The 23,528-nt window shown below is 34.7% G+C and overlaps 2 protein-coding genes across 3 annotated transcripts in view; both read left to right on the forward strand.

Moving 5' to 3' along the window:
• The first annotated feature begins 5 nt into the window (after nt 1-5).
• On the forward strand, nt 6-2,748 carry LOC123674472. Its single transcript, XM_045609354.1, has 2 exons — nt 6-236; nt 662-2,748. Exons 1-2 carry the CDS (start codon nt 137-139, stop codon nt 2,305-2,307), a joined length of 1,746 nt encoding a protein of 581 aa, XP_045465310.1. The 5' UTR covers nt 6-136; the 3' UTR covers nt 2,308-2,748.
• Nucleotides 2,749-6,431: 3,683 nt separating this feature from the next.
• The window catches only part of LOC123674477 (furin-like protease 2), a 272,487-nt gene continuing 255,390 nt past the window's right edge, over nt 6,432-23,528 (forward strand). Inside the window, exon 1 of one of the 2 annotated variants that reach the window (XM_045609359.1) lies at nt 6,432-6,956. The gene's annotated coding sequence lies outside the window, so the exon portion shown is untranslated. The remainder of the gene's footprint in view (nt 6,957-23,528) is intronic. The other variant, XM_045609358.1, reaches the window with a different exon arrangement.

A 23,528-nucleotide genomic window follows, 5' to 3' on the forward strand; every position in this document is an offset into this window, starting at 1 on the left:
CACTTGTTGATAAATAAAATCTCTGTTGAGCTTTAATTTCCAATTTTTTTTCTATGGTTAAAAATTTGATTACTTCCAGTCATATCTGACAAATGTCAAATGTCAATGATAAGATCATCCAAATGTATGCGACATAATGTCAAAATTTTTCAAGAATACTAAAAGTGAGGGCGATGGAGAGTACAGATCTGTTGAGAAATTCAAGATTAAACCAAGGTCATTTTCTTGTAAGCCAGGTTAGTGCATAATTCCAAATCCAGACAATCCTTTTGGTATTCCTAACTGTCCTCAAAAATATCTATGGGCACTACTCACTCCTTCCAAAAATGAAATCTTAAGATTCAATTTCAAATTTAATGCTAATAAATTGTTAATTTATCTATAGATTTATCACTTAAAACCATTTCTTAATGTCGATATCAGTATTCTGAAAACCAAAACCTCAGAGAACAACCATTTTTCAAGAACTTGAAGGAAATACCAAATTACAGTAAAATAAGCGAATATCTCCTTGAAAACGATCAAATTCGATAGAGATACGTTATCGCACTAATTTTATCTGAAGTAGTTACGTTTTTTATGATTATTTTCTAGGCAGTTTGAAATTTTTATAATTGACTAGAAGTAATATAATTTAAAATTCAATTTACAAACATTTCAGATATCGGCCCTTCTGGTGATCACAAGCAACTAGAAACACCTACCATTGACATCAAACCAAACTACAGAGTGAATATGTGGTTGAACAATATAGGATCTGGTAGCTCCCAGAATTCCTGCAACAGTAGCGAGTTGTATAAACTCAACGATGACTACTTGGAACAAATAAATTTTATACGCAAAAAATTGGAGATGACTGAACTAGAAGAACCTCAAGAATCTCCTGACGAAGTATCTACGAACGCAATAGAAGTTTTCAAGAAAGATAGTTCAGACTTATACGTTTGTACCTTGAATGACGACTGCGGATTTTGCAAACAGAATAGGGAACAGAGTGAATCCAAAACGTCCCCACAAATCAGACCATCGTTGTCATCTATCAGTGAAAAGTCCAAAATATCCGATGTAACCACACACTCTTCGGTCAGGTACAGACCACCATTGAAAAAACCATGCTATCGACCGGATGCATCAGCTCCGGTTTCAATTGAATCGAAGAGGACGAATCACTCTAAAACTGATGCTGCCGATATTCCAGTTTTAAATTTGAATAACGAACCATTCAGCCAGTGTAACGAAAATAAATCTATTCAGTGCACGAGCAGGGATACAGAGTTAACAGACCATACGTCACATTCAACAGATCATTCTAAACAGATACGTAACCACCAGAGGCACATAGGCGATAACATTGATTTAGTAGAAGTGGACCTGTATTTAGAGCCAGAAATAGTGTTGAAACAACCCGTAAAAACCACCAAGAATTGCATCAAATTTCTGCCTATCGAAGATGAAGAGGTATCAACCTCTGAGAAATCCAACAAGAATGATTTTTACGATGAAATTGTATCGAATTGTAGTTTTAATTTTGGTCAACGTCTAACTCCTATAGTGCCTTCTCATGATTCTTTCTTCAAGTCTAAGAAAAAGGCGAGAAAAAGAAGGTTTAGGAGAAGAGAAAGAAGTAAATTGGAAGGAGTTAAACTCGAGAAGTCGAGCATAGACATACATCGAACATATCCCGACACATCAGAGACATCAGATCCAGTTCAGGAAATAGAAACCAACGAGATTCCTGCTATCAATGGAGAGGGAGACAGCGAAAATTTAGATGATAAGTTGATGATGGGTTTAGCCTTACCAACGAGGACATTAAGACCTGTGAAACTACCATTAACAGCAAAAATTTCGCAGTTGATCTACGGAAAAAAATGTGAAACAGAAAAAGTTGAAGAAGACGAGATATACACATTCGAAGAAGATATTTCTTCAGCTCAAAGTGGTGTTAGGCAATGTAACAATTATGTGAGAGTTGGTACAGAGTATAGCAATTATAGGGAGGCTGCTGAAGATCTCCTCACCATAGGCGGCGGAAGAACTGATGATATGAAGGAAAACGCCTGTCTTCATAAAAAATCGAGTAGGACGAAAAGTACAAACAAATACAACACCAAAAAACGACAGTCAGTGGATTACGATTTTTATTCAGTGGATTTACCAACAGCCTGCGCCAATCATGGTGTACTTTACCTTAACCAGGAGACCGAAGAAGACAGTAGTGATTCGGGTTGCCTCAAGGCTATAGAAAATTGTTGTTGCATTAGGAGAATATTCAAAAGGAGAAGGTCGAGGTATTTCTCTAGATGAAAGACATGGCAGTTGATATAATGAAAAAAAATGTATACTACTCATTGTGCAAGTGATTGCACCGTATTATTCGAAGGAAGTCGAATAATAAGTAGTGAAATTAATCTAGTTCTATAAGTTTGAAATCAATGCGAATACGAGCAAGTTTTAAGAAATTCCATTTTGTGATTGCTATCAGTGTTCATTATGTATTGTTGATTGTTGCTGTAGTTGAGAGGTAATGTCTAAATAATTGCTTGATTATGGAAATTGTCGTGTTTCATTGCAATGTGTTGAGAATGGAACTGATCGAGTGAAGCAAGGTTGGATTGGTGTAATGGCTTTTTGAAAAATTAAACTATTGATTTTTGTGGATTGTAAAAATATTCGAATAATGTTTAAAGATTGAATACGAATAAACGAATTTGCATCATTTTAGGCGTGAAGAGAGGAAGTGTTAAATGGAAGTTCTATTAAAGATATTTTTATCACAATTTAATAACAATAGGAGAGACTTTCACTTTTCCTAATCTAGATGCATAATTTTGTATCAGTTATTATTGAATACTTTATCAATGATAATTTATTTTTTAGGCATGTTTTTATAGGTAATATCAATTTTTCAAAATTATATGAAAAATACATGGAATGCTGTAACTGCAATGAGAAAATTCTCAATATGAGTTCTAAAACAAATCACAATGAAAAACAAAAATTTGATCCTCTGAAACTTATTGTTATGCAAATGTTATGCAAACATTGAAAGTTTTTCAGATAGTCTTCTTGAATTTTTTATGGTTCTATAGGGGCGTGATTAACATTTAATTTTATATCTAGTTTGAATTTGTTTCTATATATTTACACGTCACATTTCGACTCTTTACTAAGATAAAAGGTTTTTTATATATTCTGCCTGAATCTAAATCTTAAAAAAACAAAATATCTATCAAGTTTTTATGCTTTTTCTTTCTAGAGTTATCATGTTCACGGTCGACCGAACAGAATTGAATTCTTATGCGTATATTCATCAGATTTAGAAAATATCAGACATGATGCAGAAGTGAATAGGCGACCTATTCAGGGAATGAGGGCTCAAAAATATAGATCATTATCTTCTTAATATATTCATTTAGATGAATATATCCTCTACTTTTTTGAATTTCTAATGTGGATTATGTTGACGAACATTATGAGAATCGTTATTCATTTACTTACAATATACATATAAGTTGATTGAATTATATCCAAAAAGTAATCGAAGAATGAGTTAAACTTAGAATTTGTGGTCACGAATTATTTATTAAAAGGTACATCAGTGACACCAATAGTCATCCCATTTGAACTTATCTATTCAAAATAACGAAAAACTAAAGAAAAAACAGTTTTTATAGTTTTCCATCAATAATACGAAATATTTTAATTTTGGTAACAAGTTGTGTTCAGTAAAACGTTTCAGTGTATTTTTAAGTGTCATTTCAAATGTCAAAATTGGGTAGAATATTTTTCGTTTACAATTCGCATGAGAATTTGTCGGTGAATTTTTTGTAATCGCTTGAATTGAAAAAACCCAATTTTAATTTTTATGAAAAAACACAGTTGTGTTTTTAAATTTTCTCATCAAGTGAAAAAAACTGGAATCAGGTCAAGGATCGAAAGGATTATAATCGCGACATCTTATATGCGGGCAAACGTTGTAATTAATATTGATTAAATCGCAACATAGTTCGAAATTGGTTCATTTTTGGAAGATTGATTGTGTTCTGTTAACCTACTCCTAACCAGGCCATATCTATTATTATTCATCATCCTCACAATGAACGAATCCTTTCGGAATAATTCTGGAAAAAAATTGAGGAAGGCGTTGACTGGTTTTGTTGGATGCTCACCTTCTCATTCACATTTCAGATTTCAAATGACGCTACATATGTACATGTACAGAAACAGAACAATGGGATACAAATATCATCCTTCATTTCAATTTTGTACGAAATTTCAGAAAAACTCATATAATAAATAATAAAGAGTCCCAACAGCGATGATACAAAAAAAAATTTTTCAGTGAGACTGAGATCTTTAGATGAAAGGTTAATTATACCAGGTGACTCTTTTTTTTTAGCTGAATTTTTCTTGTCATCAATAGGTAGGTAATAGCTAATAAATAGAATTTGAAAGAACAGTCAATAATCGTATAAGTAAACGTTGTTTGCAAGTGTTAATAATGCCCAGAGTGCGAAGAAATTCAAATTATCGCCAATTAACTGAGTTTGAACAGGGACCAATAGACGAACCAAGAGAATGGACTTTCATACCCTGGTATTGGAGCTAGACTGCAAAGTTTAGATGCTGTGGTGACGCGTTGTCAGGCATGGCTCTCAGAAGGCCGAACACTAAGGGCCAGAGGCACAGGAGTTCACAGAACAACACCTCTTCAAGACTGTCATCTAAGTTTGCTAGGTTTGCGAGATCATTTCACTACAATCGACTTGAATGAAGTAAGACTAACATGAGACAAGGTGGGCACACAATGATTTTTAGCAGCGATTGTTGATTTCTTTAGCAATGCACCATGGTCTGCACAGGTAAGAAGACGACGTGGTGAACATCCTTGTTCCTTAATTTTATGTTGAGAAGTATGTTCATCGTACTATTTGAACCACATTTAAATTACATTTCTTAGGACTATCCAAAAATCACCTTTCCAAAAGGATAATATCTACCAACAACATGTGGCAACATTAGACTACTTTGAGTATGAAGGAATTAATTTACTGCCTTGGCCACTGCGGTCTCTGGATTTGTCCCCAATTGAAGATGTGAAGAACATGATCGGTAGCAGACCCAACAATTTACTAGTCAGCTCAAACTTTGGGTGTGCTCCGTCACAAGATTCAGGTGACCTGGAATGAGATACCCCTGGAGGTTGTTGATCACCTAATTAGAAGTATGCTTAAAAGCAATAATAAATGTGTACGACACCATGGCGTATCAACACATTTCAAATTATAAATTTAATAAAATATGAGAGATTGGCTAGAAATTTTTATCATTTTTTCACTTCGACCCTCCTAATACTTGTGTGAATTATTACTGAAATAAATTCATTTTTAATGAGTGTTCGGTTTTCTACGCCACTTAGTATATTTCTATCTATGCAATTCTGTTCACGTCTGGCTTAACTGATGGACTGAATTTAATATAATCACGAATAAATGAACATAGCCTAATTATTTGGGTAAATTGAGCTTGTCCGCATTTTACCGACATATAGGTGTGCCCGAAAGTAATCTAATTTTATGAATGAATTCGACAAAAATACTGACTTGGTATCGAGAGCTTTTGAGTGCTTGATCATTCATGCGCATATTGTTTTTTCTATGACTTTCGTTTACGTCATTCACATGGAAGTTTGCACGATGCTCGAAATTTTTATTTTATATCCACAAATCAGTCGAATTTGTCGTAAAGGAAACATTTGGTATTATTTTTCCAATAGTCCTCTCAAAAGTAGAATTTTTTATCAGAAAAAAAAGTTACTAGTGCCCTCAGAGATGCCACTTGACCTAATAGTTAGAGCTTAATGAGCGCCTCATTACTTCAAATATCTAACTTCATCAAATTTCAACCAAATCTGTTTTTTAACGTCAACCTTCTGCATCTCGAAAATAAATCACCACCGAAAATAGGACCTTTTTTTGAATAACCTAACGAATTACCCTCTTGAGTTTTGTACCATGTTAGGAAACACTTCGTATAGCGCTCGGTTCGAAAACTCTTGAAATCGTTAATTATTTCCTCCTACATCACAAATATTTAAACTTGTATAGAAATGAAAACACTGTAATAAACAATAATTTCGACATTGGGATGAAAAATATTCCATTCGGTATATCGTGCATATTCCCAAATTTTTGAGAAAAAGATATTACAATTTGATTTATAGCATTCAAAATTTTTGGAAGGAAATTGTTTAGAAGCTTGGAAAATCAATCTGGAGTTGCTATAACATCTTCATGTGAATACTCAGTTCGATTTGTTAATGGAAATAATTAATCAATTCGATTTATAAGTAATATTATAAAATTCAAGTTATTGGAGAGAATATTCTGAAGTGACAGAAATTCCCTTATCCATGATATTCCCCACAAAATTGGTCATGCCTTTTCCAGTGAATTGAAGGTAGCAAAATTCCATTCGAATTCCTTCGACAAAAATCTTATTATCGCTCCAATAACGGGCTATCAACAATAACTATCCAACTTCGATGAGACCAGTGTGCGTCCAATAACGCAAGACAGCCGGCATTCTGCACACAGCTTTCAGCTCCACCTGATGGTGCGCACCCAGAACCGAACTCTGCACATCACAGAAATGGAGTGTCTCTTCGTGCTGCCCGAATCTGTTTGACAGTTCGCAACTGACGTTCATGTGTATGTTTTGTCATTGCCGAACATCTGTTACTTCAGCGATGTTTTCGTGATTTTCTTGACTTCATTTGACTTTTTTCGATAAAGATGTTCACGAAATTATTCAGCATTTACTCCAATGAAAACAGTTCTGTTTAGAGCATTCTGTGTCCCACAAAATCGTGAGTTTGTATCGCATTAACGACTGGAAAGTGTTTTCGTAGAAAGTGGATTTGCCTTTTGTCAGTTTCGCAAGAGCAGATATTGGTGAGTTTTTCCAATTTATCTAATTTTGTGAGTTAGGCAAGCTACGGTCGTTAGCAGATCTGGCAGGAAGTGTAATTATTAACGACAACCAGCCAGCAGAATAATTGTTTCAATAATTTCCCAACATTCACCGCTTCATATATTGAGTAACAACTATTTATGAGTGAAAATTGGATAACTTCCTGGCGGCATAAATTTTCACATACTTGAATATTTGAAAATTGCAAATTACCCGCTTGTTGTCTTATTATAATTCAGAAAATCGACGAGTAAACGCGTTTAAAAGTACTGTACACTGTTTGACATTTGTAAAAGTTGAACGAGGACAATGTAATTGTGGAATGCTTTGTAGGTAATGACCAAATTATTCACGGACAGTGATTGAAGTGAGTGGGATACTTCAAGAACAACGTTTTTTTTAAATCATTACCACAATAGAAGTTGATCTGAACGTTTGTGGAACTAGTTCGACTGTCGCTGTCGGAACACTGACACCGATTCCACGAAGAATATCAACATTTCTGAACTGGCTCATCTTAAGAGCAACCCTCAAAGACGAGAAATAGGCGAAATTATTCATGATTCTACATAATGCATGAGATTTCACTTTCAACCTGTTCCGGCATGAAGGCACCGTTAATGGGTTCATCTGGAGGAAAGTAAATCTTGATCGAATTCGGATTCATATTGGGTTAAATAATCCATGTCTGAGTTCGAACTGTACGCGATTCGATTGCTGAGTAATTGTTGTTTATTTATAGAGAGTTCCCTTCGATGAAAGTGAAATTGGCACAGTGCGTTTTATGTGGGAGAGAAAATGTTCGGTTCGCTGAGCTTCCTGTATCGAATGGGTCGCGCTGGTACTGAAATTGATGTTCCATCTCGGGACAATCACCTGGAAGGAATCGAAAACGCCAAAAAAATATCTCATTTTTTTTCGGTTGGCGTTTTCTATTCTTTTCAGGCGGATCGGTGTAGTGGATTGTTTGAAATCATGTGTTGAATTATAAAGAGTGTCTGGAAAGACCAGTTCAAGGATGTTATGAAGGTCAAGACGGCATTTAGGTTACTTATTTGATTGATTATAATGCATCGTTCAATCATTTACACTTGAACTATTGGTTGGAGTGATATTCAAGAACTGGCTGAGTAGCTTTTCTCGAGAATTATTCTGATTTAGATGCCGAACAATCGGTTTTTATTAGGAACACAATATTGGAAGAAAATGTATAAAATTTGCACATAATACATGTATGCAATAACCTACCTAGTAAGAATTACACAGACATTTTGATGCCCGGGATTTTCAACCGTTTCTGGTTAATTTTTAGTTGCAGAATCCGAACTAACCAGATATTGTCTATCTGATATATTTTTTCAAAATAGGTATGCTACATTCAAATTTCCATCTTCGCTTCACAACTTTTACTATCGCCAGTTTAGAAGAAAATACTTGGATTCAAGTATTTATTAAATGCACACCCTAATTTTATGCTTTTATGATCATATTGAGGCCGAAAGTTTCAAGATTCAATTTCCACTAATTCTAGGTAATTCTCTGCTTTATGTTTCCCAAAAAATGTTGGTACTATTTGAAGAAATGAACACCAAGCTTTAGGTAGAACCTAATTCATCGATGTGTAGAATAGTGGATCTCTAACAAAATTGCTTATAGTTTTGCCATGCTAATTTCAAGAAATTCACCTGATTGAACATAATTTCCATTTCTATCTGAAGTTATCATGAATTGCTTCATCAGTCAACTTAATATGCAAAGACGGAAGTAATATTTTTTCTTTCATAACATAAGCTTTGTTGATTACGTTTTGAACATCTTGAACGCCAATATATCTGTTAATCATGTGTTCATTTTTAACTCTACTATTTCGAAGGAATTACAAAATAAGGATATTTTGTATACTTATCCACTTTGTTGTGCAAGAAGGAAGCTTATAATTTTTAACACAAATTGCCCGCTGATTATCTTCGTATTTGATTTTTCAAAATGAGCACAATTGTTTCGCATTTCTTCTTCATGGTGGTAATATGATTAATAGAAACTGAACCATACTTGTACCCATAAAAATTGCACCAAACATCTGGAGTGTATATATTCGGCTAAATAGAATTTTCAGTGGCACATTTCTATTTCGATAGTTAACGATATGATAAATGAATATGAGACCTATATATTTATTCCCTCAATAGCTGAAGATATATTTATTTCTTTATTTTTGGATAGTATCAGACCTAACATCAATTAACCAGAAGATATCTCAAAAACTAGAGATGATATTCCTTGCCTTTATACCAGAATTGTTGGTCATTATTGGTCCAATATAATTGAGCATTGAGCTCGGCATTGAGGATGTTCTTCGAACGTCGGAGTTTGAGGAAAACGTGAAAGGCTGTTCGAAAAATCCCTAATTCCATTGTATATAACAAAAAGAACGTCCAACCGATATTTCCATGTAACAAGGAAGAATAAGTTTTTTATCTTGCAAATGCATATTCGAATGGTCATTAGACTAGATCAATAATGACCACTTTTGCAAGGAATATAAATCACAATATGCAACATAAACCTTTCTTCTCTAATACCTTACCGTAGAACTCTTGAAAATATAATTGATGCAGGTTGCTATGGTGTTTGCATCAGATATTCTAAAAAAGCAAAGCTGACATTCAGAACAACAAATGATTCTATTGATGTCCCCATTGTCCATGTAACAATAGACCATGTGTCTTAGTGTGTTGTTTCTTGTTTGGGAGAGTGGAACATTTGAATTTCTATTGGATAGAATCAACGTTATTTTTGTCGAACTTGACCTAACCTGATTGAGAATGATGTGAAAAATCAAATTGCTCCATAATTGGAGAATCATACAGGGCGTTTCGAAATTTAGTGTCAAGAGTTGCAGGTGTAAATAAGATCGAGTATCAAATCAGCACTGCATGAACGAAAGAGTTCATGCAGTGAAAAAGGGCTGAAAAAATATCTCCCTGTAGTTTTTTCGACCACTCGCCATTTTGAAACATTACCTACCTTTCAAATCTAATTTTAACTCATTAAAAACTTAAACAACTACTAAAAAAAAATTTTAACTTTAAAGCAAATTTAACGGATATCGTAATTGAGTTTTAAATTGGCCTGAAAAATATACCTCTTATATCTTGATAACACATTTTGAAATCCTGCAGATATGCTATATCGTTGAAAAACAAATTATCCGCTCTGTAATTTACATAGTTGACAGACCATCCACCTTTTCAAAAAAAAAATAAAATGAGCATTGAGAATCAATGCTTATGAATACTTTCTGCTCACATAACATGGCAAAATTTCCTTATTGTACCTACATATGGAATACAAGTCCCCATTTCTGTGTTCTGCGTAGACTTTGTATTATTGACCATTGCGCATAGATATAATGACCAATTTATTTTTTTTAGAGTAATTATTGACGAATATAAAATTCATGGAAAACCCTGGAAAATTCCACCAACTATATTTTGATGCTGGATGACAGATGTAGGTACTCGAATTACATGTCCAATTTGATACACCTACGTAACTTTAACGATTTTATATTCCTTTCAATCAGAAATTAACTGAACAACCGACAACGGCCAAATTGTATTCGTTTGGCGAATTCGAATTCGCTGTATCAGAGTTACTGCCTGTGATTGGACGAATTTTAGGAATTTCATTACATGTATATTTATTGCGAAGAATTAGCTGATTAGAATTTGTTGTGAATGGAGAAAATACTGAACGACAACCATTGTAGTAATTTTCACAGTTTAGTTTGGATGGAGAATAATCCAAAAATGTATTCTTAATTTTCCAGATATTTTCTTGGAATGCGTGAGCGAACATGAAAAAAGATGAACAATACGGATGTTTCAAAAGCGTAAGAATCAAAAAAATAATGCAGAACGTAAATACAAAATTTAGGAAAAGCCAAGCACAAAAAAACATAAATTGTATAGGTATGTGAATATTCATACCAAAGAACCAGACACCTGAATATATGAAAAATGGTACCGACTAATTTTGAATGTTGATATTTTCTTTTATATATCTTTATGCCCTTAATTTGTGAAACTGATCAGAAATCTCTGATCAATGCTCGTTCCCAACTTATGAGGTGTTCAAATCAGACATATGTATAGTCATAAAAGCTATACATGTAATATATTATAACTTTTGAACCAAGGAACATATTAGAACTTTGCAGCTAAAAATTCTATTCTTCATTGATCGCTAAGGTATTTATAGTTTTCACTTATGAGTTACATGAATATGCAGAAAATGTATTTGCTTAGCTCATACACTGTTTTATTTTATTATTCGCTTAGTATTTCACTATTTTCATGGGGATATTAAAGGCAAAATAATATAATATTAGCATTCTTGAATGGCACACTATCCAGCAAAGTTACCCATATCAACTGTAGCCGACGATATTTATTGAATCCTACTTCAGAGCAGAGAGAATTCCTGGTAGTGTGTCATTCAAGAATGTTGGTACTAGTTTCTTTAGCCTTTGATATTCCATTGAAAATAGAGAAACAATAAACGAATAATAAAAGTAAAACATTGTCTGCGCAAAAGAGTGAATCAGTTACGTTTTCTGCCTAGTGATGTTACTCAATTAAAGGCGATAAATACCCCTAAAAAATTGAAAAACCGATACGATCAATTGATAAGGACCCTTCTGGCTGCAAAGTAGTGAAAAAAACTATTCGAATATGCTCCATAGCTTGAAAAATATGAAAATAATAGATTTGTAGCTATGTCTTCTTCGAACACACTATAAGTTGAGAACAAGTGTTGACCATAGTTTTCTGATCAGATGTTTTTATCGAGGTCATTAAGGACTACGAAAAACCATACTTACATTTGAAATCAACCATTTTTCATACATTCAGGTGCTTGGTGCTTTTAGGAGATTTGTATCATCAGAATCATAAAATTTTAATTTCAATGAACGAACATTCGAAAGCCTCTGGTGAAGATTTTTTTTACCTTACTTATGTATTGTACTGTAGAAGAAAAAAATTCAATCTTTTGTAATTTCCTGTTTTTTAGGATTTGATTCTGCTAACCTCCCGTATATCCAATATCGAATGACGCAAAACTTCACCACTATTTCATTCGATATTTTTACAAGGTTGAATTCACCCCGTTACATGGTGATAAAACCATCTCACACGAGTTCCATCATGAAAAACGGGCCCAACTTACACCATTAAAAATACCGAAAGGCCTCTACCGAACTTATTTGTACGCATGGGAAACTTTCGCTATATCGCCCAGATGATTCGGACAATATATCTCGCGATGCTCTAATTTTTTCTTCTCCGGCTGACATAATGAAAGAACTTCCTCTGTTCCACCAAGGGTCTCGAGCATCTACTTGAGTGAATTCTGTCTCTGTGATGAATTATGAGTACGGGAAGAAGTGGAAAAATCTTACTCCTCTTAATTAAACAAAAATGAGACGGTCGAGTGTAAAGGAAGCCGATATCGATCTAGGGTTTTCACAGGAATTTCCACATTTTCCACGCTAGAGATGGGTGCATTATTCGTTTGGTTCGAATGGAAACGTACATGGTACAGAAACTACTAATGATTTTTTTTGCGTAGTAACAGGCCAATTAAAAAGTCCCCGATCTACCATAGTAAACACATTTTTTTGCCAAAATTCGATTTTATTATTCAACATAGTTGCCTTCGAGGGCGATACAGCGATTAAAGCGATCTTCCAATTTTTCGATACCATTTTTGTAGTACGATTTGTCTTTCGCTTCAAAATAGGCCTCAGTTTCGGCGATTACTTCTTCATTGGCGCAAAATTTTTTTCCAGCGGGCATTCTTTTGAGGTCTGAGAACAGGAAAAAGTCGATGGGGGCCAGATCTGGCGAATACGGTGGATGCAGAAGCAATTCGAAGCCCAATTCATGCAATTTTGCAATTGATTTCATTGATTTGTGACACGGCGCATTGCCTTGATGACAATGATTCCGTTTTTTAACGATTTCATCCTTTAAACGATCCAATAACGCTATATAATAATCGCTGTTGATGGTCTGGACCTTTTGGAGGTTATCAATGAATATTATACCTTGCGCATCCCAGAATACTCATGCCATAACCTTGCCAACTGACTGTTGTGTTTTTCCTTGCTTTGGATTCGGTTCAACGTGTGCAGATCACTCAGCTGACTGTCGATTAGACTGCGGAGTGAAATGATGGAGTCATGTTTCATCCATCGTCACATATCGACGCTAAAATTCAGGTTTATTGCACTAAAACAGCTTCAAACACTGCTCAGAATCATTAAAACGTTTTTGCTTTTGATCGGTTGTGAGCTCTTCTGCCTCCCATTTTGCACACAGCTTTCTCATATACAAATATTTGTGAATGATATGATGTACACATTCAGATGATATCTTCACAATGTCTGCTATCTCGATCAACATGACTTTACGGTTATTTAAAATAATTTTGTGAACTTTTTCGATTTTTTCGTCGGTGACAGCGTCTTTTGAGTATCCACTGCGTTCGCCGTCTTCGTTGCTGATTTCACCACGTTCAATGATGGTTGATTTTCCTGGTGCAAACCCCGGAAACTCTTCATCAAGCCAAGATTTTGCTTCCACTGTATTTTTCTCTTCAAAAAGCAATATTTTATCATCACACGAAATTCTTTCTTCCATCTTTTTTCAAATAACAGAAGTAGCTACATTCACAACGCAATATCTCACACGTATCGTTTGAAGGTTGGAACTAACTAAAAATCATATGGATTTAGATTTGATACTAGCACCGCCATCTGTGCATCAGACCGGGTACTTTTCAATTGGCCTAATATTGCTGTAACTTTTCTTTTGTTGAAAATTTTTCCTTTCTGTGAAAACATTCTTGTAGCAACTTTTTATGTTTAATTTATGGTGACGGTAATTTTCGAAAACTGATATTTTATGAGATATCGCTATGAAATTTTTTCTTCAAATGGCACACCCCACTAAACGATATCCATAGTACTATTGCCTTAATTTCAATAAAAATTAAGTGAATTAAGGAAAATAATGTATGAAACTCGTACAGAAGGCTCATTCTTATACTCGTTCATTCAAAAACTCGCCACTTTGTTTCTCAACTCGTAGAAGAATATCAATTTCTTCTGCACTTGTATCATGAATAAATATTGTCAAACTATCCGTATCCATGGTTACGTCGTTGAAAACACCAAACATAATTTAAACACAGCTGGTGTTTCTTGATAATACCAACCGTCTTCGGTTTGTGATTGCTCAGATAGAGTAAACATTTTGATATGAGTGAATTACTCATGCAAATATCCCATTTTAGATTATTTGTTTGGGGTATTTCGAGAAAAATATTGATATTCTTTAGATACCTGCTGAAACAACAAAAATAATACAAATTAATATTGGGACTCCTACATAATACCTTGTGTTTACCAGGTAGTTAAGCGAATTGTATCATACCTCTATTTAAAGAACAAACGACTTTTTGTTCGTGCAAAGAATACCAAAAGTGATAAATCAAGTTTTCTTAAGAGAACCTCTAATTAGTGAACTTGCACTCAAGATAAATAGTACCATTCAACGGATAAAAAACGATTTTTATCTGGCTTATACCTGTTGTTCGGCTCAGGCCAGTTATACGTAAATCAACTTCTTTACTTTCGAGCCATAGAAATGACGACGAAGGTCGTGTTTTCAGGAAGTTGATGTAATGATCTATGGAAACGATCTGTTGAAACATCCGTTTTGAAGAATATCATCGGGTTCGTCTACGCTCTTATCAGCTGGTATGCACAATAGGAAGGTATTTTTTTCGAAAGCGATACGAAATCATCCAACCAGTGCTCTGTGATTTCAAATCAATAAGCATAAAAAGTTGGCTGCCTGGACAGGTCTGTGCAATTTCCTGTTGATGAAGTTCAAATTCCACAATTTTGGTCAATTGTTACTCGTCATTGTGAACTTTTCGATCGACGCGACAAAATTGAATTATCGTGAAATTTTCGAAATTTATGTGAACGCCTGAATATCGAATTCCGCTGTTTCAGAGCGTTTCTGTGTGAAAATTATTTGCAGTTAGCAAACTAGATGAAATCGGAACAAATAATTTCTGGCTCATACTATTATTTTATTTGATCATCGTTTGAAATGTACCTATAGTTTTTCACCGCAGAATAAATGCCAGCAAAACTGGTTTCATTATTTTATTTGCTTTTGTCTAGAGTTCAGGTTATTTCGCCGGTTTTTGTATTTGCATTAGCTATGTACGTTCATCAATAAACATTACATTCAACTATCTTTCGATATGTTTCATATTTATTCAATGATTTCTGAAAAGAAAAATTGTATGATTCTAGTCCTCAAAATATGATATTCTGCCCAATACGCCTTCAAAAATATAGCTAGTTTTTGAGGTACCGGGAGTTTGAATATAGGTTCTGATTATAGCAATCATTTTTTACAATTTCCATTCGAAATTTGGAAAATTTATGTCTTTTGACTCTTATTCAACTTTGTCTCATAAAAAGTGCTAGTTACACTTGGTTGTGTTTAGTAAATCAAAGCAATTATCGACCACTTTTCAAGTAGCATATCACTTTTCAACCGTTGTCAATGAAACAGAGTGAATTACTTATCATGCCATTATTTGTCTTGCACAATATTTTACCCTTGAAAAAATAGTTTTATCAATACGGGAACGTCTTCTCCATCCATATTTCGAACAATAAATGTAGCGTCACTAGACTTCCTTCTATGTTTCGAAATTTTGAGGTGCATCTTTTGAAGCTTGTTATTGACTGGAGGCGCCATCTGTGTGCCAGACCAGAGACTTATTAACTGACATGGTAGTCTATTCCCGCATACAATTCAAAATTCAACTGGTCAGTTCTTGTTCAATCTGGCGTGTATGTGCTTGAAGTATTCGTATAACGAATTCGATCCCTTGGTCGTCTCAATTTTCTGTGAATCGTTTTTGCGAAAGGGTTCAAACGTTGGCTTTTCACCAATTCAACCGAGCAATTGTTTGAAATATATCAGCAACTCGGCGGATAATCAATTACATCCATCTATCGTACTCTTCCAGCTGTAAACACCGTAATTGTGTGATTTGAACATGAAAGGCAACGATGAGAAATATTTTTGTGTGGGATCATTCGCCGATCTTTTTTCTTCTTCTCTTTAATGAACAATCTTCGTAATCGAATAAAACGTCAGGTAGTTAGAGCAGCCCCCAAAATTATAGGTTTGAGTGCCTCCTGATTTTTTGGTGATATTTTTCAAATTTATCGCAACAATCAAGTTATGCCATCTTTTTTTTTCATTATCAATAATTTTGAAACTATAATATTTGGTGTTTTTCTTTTTTCGTCATTTTTTCTCCAGAGAACATCTGATAAAATACAGGGTGATTTACCGCGATGGCCTATTCGATTTTATGGAAAACTAATCATAATTTTTTGCATGTTGGGGTTTGAGACAATGATCTTTCTCCCTTAAATATTTTCAGATTTCTACATCTTCCGGTTATGCCGGAAACAGACTACTACATCCTTACCTCAAATGGCACACCCAGTCTATTATTGCATAATTAGATAGTTTTTAGATGAAAATTTCATCAATTGGGTAAAAACTCAATGGTTTATGAGTTAATGGGAGTCTTATGAAAAATATGTGGCGACGAAGACTCACATTTTTTTTCAATATTTCTGCAAAAGAAGTTTTTGCGGAAAAACCTTTTCCGTTTTAGATTCTTGAAATATTCAGTATTATAAGACTGTCTGTGGTTTGGACCAAAAGTGTCATTTTAATTTAGGATGTAGTAGTCTGTTTCTGGTATAACCGGAAGTTGTAGAGATCTGAAAGTATTTTAGGGAGAAAGATCATTGTCTCAAACTCAAACATGCAAATTTTTCAGTACAAATTATGATAAGTTTTCTATAATTGTCTAATTGGCCATCGCTAAGAAACACCCTGTATGCTAGACTTCCAATTGATGGTTTCCGAGTTATACAAATAAATTTTGTTGTCTCAATAATAGAAAACCCCATTTAATCGGACTACAGAATATAATATTCGGTATCAATTTCGTTTAAAATGCAAGTACCACATAAAAGTTTACGAGTATTGATTCTAACCGAAATATCTACTATATCAATTTAAAACTACCGTCATCTCTTAGATCCAACTACACTGCAATCATGAATAATAAAAACGTTATCCTTGCTCCTTCCAGTGAGGCCTATCATAAATTAATTCCAAAGATGATTGTATAATTACGTAAAAAACCACATAAATTGAAATTGAAGAAACCGATTCAATATATCGGCCTTGAAAACGGAACTTTCTTACGTAATTTTAATTGGGATAGGATATTTTGTTTTGAACAACAAGAACTCCATAACATGGGAGACCAATTTCGATCATTTCTTCATTTAAATCCATCTTACGAGCCAGTTCAGTTCATTTCGTGGTGTGTAGTTCGTCTTCAGATATTCCATTCAGATTTTCAAACTGATTTAATGTTGCAGTCGAAATTCGACGAATGATAATTGCTAAATATTGCAAATTGCCCCAGGGAAGGTTAAAGCTAGTTTTTTTTTGGCTAGTATCGTAGCATTTACTTGATTGAGAAAGTATCGAGATAACATTGAAAAGAGAATGATTTCTTAGTCTTGAAATAACGTTTATATGACGTAGTGTTATCTAAAGAAATCATGAGAGTGTTTGAATGAAACGTAGAACGTAGAACATATTTTATTCATCCCGATTTATCAAAATTGATTCTCCCATCCCTTTAAATACTTCTAGATATTCAACTTCCTTTAAAACCTTCAAAGCGGTCAACGTATTCATTATATGGCTTCTATTGACTCAAAGCGTCGGTTGCGAAGTAACTTCAATAGAGGAAGTAGGAAACCACGTTTATTTGAATTTTGATTGGATTGGTAAAAAGATTTATATCATTGCAAAAATCATCAGTTGTTTCGCTGTAATTTTTAGGAAAAGCCAATCTTTTCTATTTGACAGTATTGAAAATCTTGTCCTCTTTATTGACATTCTAAATGAAGGTTTTTTCAATGAGAGGATTCATTTTGATATTAAAAAAACGCAAATATATTTCAAGAGAAATCAATGGATGTTTATTTCGTTGTAAAGGTAAATGTGTGCCATTAACGATATAAGAATATCAGCCTAATAACCTACACGGCTACGGTTGCAGCGCCATATCCTTTTCATGAAATTTTCCATGATCCATGATCGCATATTTCAATTTCCAGAAAAAAATGTCGAATAGAGCTGAATGAGTTTTTTCAAGATTCATTATAAAAAAACCTTTTTCGGCAATCGTCCGAGAAGTGCTTACTTCCCGGACGCTTTTTCTCTGAGAAAGTAGCATTTCCCGGCCTAGTCCGGAAAGTACGTACTTCCCGGACTAGGCCGGAAAAGAATCATAGAATCCATAGCAACCGAGATAACGGCTGACAGTTCATATGAAATTAGTTGTCAAAAATTTGCATGTTTTTTGATCGCAATCGCAATAAAATATGGAAAGCAGCATAGCGATAGTGTTATTTTACATGGTTGCCGAAAAAATATTGTACGCAACACGCCCGAAAATGGTTTTTTTGGACTCACAGACTTCCAGGACTCGCTTACGCTCGTCCTGGAATTTTGTCTATTCGTCCAAAAAAACCCTATTTTCCGGACTTGTTACGTAAATTACTATTCTATATCGTAAGATTATTTGGTCGAGTCGAAATGAGGTTTTATTCAAAATTAGTGTTGACAAATTTTGTGTGCAAATAATTCGTAATGTTATTCTAATTTCTATAATTCACAGCACGTAACACTTGATTCAACTGGCTAATAGGTTTCTTTCGTGTTGGATTTTTCAGATCGTCACTGTGAGTTAAGAACAATTTTTGATTGCAGCATGCACACATGTTCTTCAATAAGTTAAATAATTTGTTGTAAGAAATTCTCTCGCAACGATTATTCATTATTAGGATGAAATTTTATGGTAACGTGGGTTTACAACTAATAGTGCTATGCCTGAAGTAGCAATAGGAAACAGTAACAAAGCCTACACAGAACAAAAATTATTCCTTACCTTACAATTAAAAATAATTCTGTTAACTTGTAGAAATTCTGAGCTTTTTGGAGGTCTCACAGAGGCCTAGGAATCTGGATAGAAGACATTGAACATTTAAAATCTTTCAAAAGTAGACACACTAATAGAAATAGTGATTCTCTTTTACACGACTTTTGTTGACTCGATGTATATGGAACCAATCAACAAATTCAAGAAGCACATTGAAAATATGTGTGTTCAGTATAGTATTTCAACGTATAACATTTTAAATGAAAATCTGAATATCATTATGAGCACCTAATTAGTTTGTTTGATGGTTCTGCTGGTATAGTATATCCAATGTCACTTGAACTAGAACATAAAAATGCTTGGCCATATGTCCCTTTAATGTGGATACTGCGATCGGCTAAATACCTGGGTTTATTTGAAAGTATTGTTAAGTTATAAGTTCACTAGCTTCAAAGGAATTTCTGGAAATTTGGACAATCCTTGTATCATCGAAATATTCTGGATTCCCCCAAGTGACTTTTGATATACTATGACTACTGGTTGCTGGAAAGTGAGAGTCAAAACTAAAATACATGCGGAAAAGTGTGTGAAAACTTACAGACGTAAAACAATATATGGAATTTAATGAGTGAGTTGTTTACGTTAACTTATCTAATGGAACACTTTTTTGGTGAAATAGTTTTCACGCTTTCAAGCTTTTGGGGCTAAAATAACCTTCCAAACTGATTGACGATCAAATAGATTCTCTATCGTAGTTCTGCAAAACCCATTGGAGTTCATGTAACTTTGATCCATTCCAAATCTGTCGAAAATTATACGACCCAATAAAAATTCTATTATGGTGTCGAAACCCCCATAAAATTCAATTGAAATTTTACTCTTGTTCTCGCGGCGCCGTCATTATCTAGATAATTCAAGGGCGTCGAGTAATAAACAATGTTTAACGTCAATTAAGCCGACGGAGGCTAGGATCAAGATTAATTTTCTTCTGTAGCTGAACGACCTATTGATTACTAGAACTACTGACTCATGGGGTGGATCAGAATAAGAGCCGATATTATTTCTGCTCCGCGGTACGTCACATGACGTAGATTGACTCCAATCTACCTCATGTGACGTAGGTGTGTCTTCCTCAAGTTGCACTAGCCCAATTGGACCAGGTTGTTAGTTATAACAGGAGCCGAGCTCAGGGAATACGGACCAACCAATATTTACAGCTACTAGAATATGTTGTGGAAGAAAAAACACCTAAGTACTGCGTGGAAGTCGAGAATATACAGGGTGTCCCTAAGAGACCACGTCAAACGAAAACGGGATGTATATCAGAACGTGCTCTACCTGATGTGAAAAAATTGTTTGTATGAAAGTCTCACAATTTTCGAGATACTTGATGTTTTATGATTATGTTGAATTTTTTCTCTTTAATATTGAAGAATGTTTTAATTTTAGAGCTCTATCTGCAGTATTATCGGATATATAATTTTTTTCGATATCGCCATTTTTCCAATTCGAAAACCAAAGAAGGCGGCCAAAAATGAATACTACTCTTGTTTGTTTGTTGTTTTTGACCAGAGCACAGCATTCATTTCGAGTAAAGCTTCCTTATGGACAGCTATACATGGTGGGAAAATTTCGAGGTTTTAACACTACAACTTTCGAACCAGAGGAGATAGACAAAATCTGATACCCCATCTTCATTCTCTTTTTCTGAGAAACTAACAAGAGTAGTATTCATTTTTCCAATTCGAAAACAAAAGAAGGTGACCAAAAATGAATACTACTCTTGTTAGTTTCTTAGAAAAAGAGAACGAGGATGTGGTATCAGATTTTATCTATCTCCTCTGGTTTGAAAGTTGTAGTGCTAAAACCTCGAAATTTGCCCACCCTGTATAGTTGCCTTTACTCGAAATGGCTGCTGTGCTCTGGTCAAAAACAACAAACCATCGTCAATACTGAATGATATTTGCAGCTGTTTGAGCGGAATAAACAGGTTTTTTGCGTTGCTATGTGGAAGTAGATGAAACATGGATTTATCACTTCACCCCTAAGTTAAAAAGAGTGGAAAGCAGTTGGTGGAAAGGTTATGGCATCCGCATAGTGGGACGTCCTAGGTATATTGTTTGTTGAATATCTTGACTAAGGTAAAATCATCTACAGTGAATATTACATTACGTTATTGAATCAATTGAGTGCTCTTTTTCATCAAGACCTTGTCACAAATCGATGAAATTTATGTTCAAATTTCCGATTACACCCAGCTTATTCTCCTGAACTGGTCCTCAGTGATTACTGGTTGTTGGCAGATCTCAGAAAAATGTTCCAAGGAAAGAAATTTGGCTTCTTCTACAGAAGAGGTTCAGAAAGTCACATGTATCACTGTTGTTCAGGAATAAAGTTGAAGTTCCATGGACAACTACGTTTTTATTGAGTGAAGTGATATATTGGTCCTTCAAGTCGGATTGTGGAGCAACTACAAATTCTATCATACTCGGTAAATGCAGGTTTCAGTTACAGAAACTCGTTAAATCAAAGACGAATAATAGTGGGACGTTACTCCAACTCGGACGTGTAATAACAGCAGCAAGAATTCTAACGAATTAAACCGTTCAGAATGCAGTTCGCGCATTGTGTCTCGTGCAGACTAATTGAAGATTATGTTGAAATCTAGATGAAACCGGAGGGGTGGAGAGTTCGAAGCTCGACCGTGTTGGCAAACGATTCATGTTGAGTTCTGAATTAACATGATTTCTCCTTTTAGTTCGATGCGATAGGCCACGAACCGAATAGATCAGATTGCGAAGTTAACCTGATAGGTGCTAAGTGACAGGAGAATTCATTTAGTTAGATCAGACCGCTTAAAAAAAAACACAACCTGCACACTATGGCTTATTATTCCGGTGTAAAATATCGCAAGTGAGGAGGTTTTGACAGCTAATTTTGTCCTAATAGACCACAGAACTTTCCTCATTTGCAGTCGTTCGAAAAGGCATTTTTTTTTAAAGTATAACAGCATTTATCTTGGAAGGCAAAAACGCAGCTTCAACAAGGCAAACTTCATAAAAAGCATAAAATCTGATGTTCACGACAAATATACCAACTTCTTCTTTTTTTTCTCCTTAAGAAGGCGTTCCGCCTGTTTTCTCCGGTCTATGTCTCCTGTGACGTTGATTGCAGGTTGTGGTGGACGTCCAATGGGTCTTCTTTTGAAGGGTTTGTTGTCCCTGGTGATCTATGCCATTCTGTCCACATGCTGGTTCCACTTTCTCCGCATCTTCCTTATCCATCGTCCACAGAATTTCCCTGTCGGTCAGCCAGTGTGTATCCCGTTATTGTTCGCGTTTCAATTGTCCGCAATATTCTTCTTCAGGCACTTTTTTTACGTAGAATCCAGTGGAGTGCTCGTCTTTTTAGCTGGATTTCCGATTAAGAAGCTATGACCCAAAGATAGGTTTCTTTAATTTCTGTGTCATTTTTTGAAAGCTTGATTTTCGCTGATTTCACAAATATACAACATCGTATGGTTTTTATCAATATAAATAATAGAAAATGGTCAAACACCTTTTCGCATCTAAGAGTCTCAATATTTCTATGGTTTCAACTGTCGATTGACGAAAGAAGACTGATCTTGTTATAGGAAGCTTTATTTTTCTGTGCTCATGAACAGTTGAAACAATAGAAATTTTTTTTCGAACATTTTCTATTTCAGAAATCTCGAATCGATTAAAATAAATAACGATTTGAAGGTTCTTGCGAGATGCCGTGAAAAAATTGAACAAGCGCTCAAAGGTTTCTTTAAATTTTTGACGGAATTCATTGGTTCGGTCCATGAAGAAATACTCAACGTAACCAAGGATCAATCTTCTTCAACTTCACGTCAAATTTGACTCTTGAAAGTTTGTTATTGAATTCGCACAAGTATTAATCAAATTATCGTCTCTTCTTAATTCAATATAACTTTTCAAAGTCTATTAATAAACATAATGAAAACGTCTCTCATAACCCGATGCGACAGTGCGTTGTTTCCTAGACATTTATCCATTCTAGATTATACGACAAGAGATATTTATGATGTAATATGACGGGAAAATGATAATTCTCGTGATATTTCTTGCCCTCTAAGCGATAGTGCCATAAAACTTGCTCCTTCATTGAAAGCATTAGCAGCTTGATTGATGCTCTGATAAATGTGGATGCAACAAGTATTTTCCCTTACGTCCTCCAGTGCGTGATCAATTGGGACCACCCCTGATGAAACCTACTTCCTTCCAACTGTTCACAAGTAATACAAAAACAGGGTGAAACATTCTATTGAGTTCCACCATACAACTCCGCCTTTTCAGAAGTTTTCAGTAATTCTTATTTTAAATTTCTTGTTGTGTATGGTTCCACGTAATTTTAGTCTTGTTTTG

Source organism: Harmonia axyridis, chromosome 3, assembly GCF_914767665.1.
Source record: "Harmonia axyridis chromosome 3, icHarAxyr1.1, whole genome shotgun sequence".
NCBI lineage: Eukaryota > Metazoa > Arthropoda > Insecta > Coleoptera > Coccinellidae > Harmonia > Harmonia axyridis.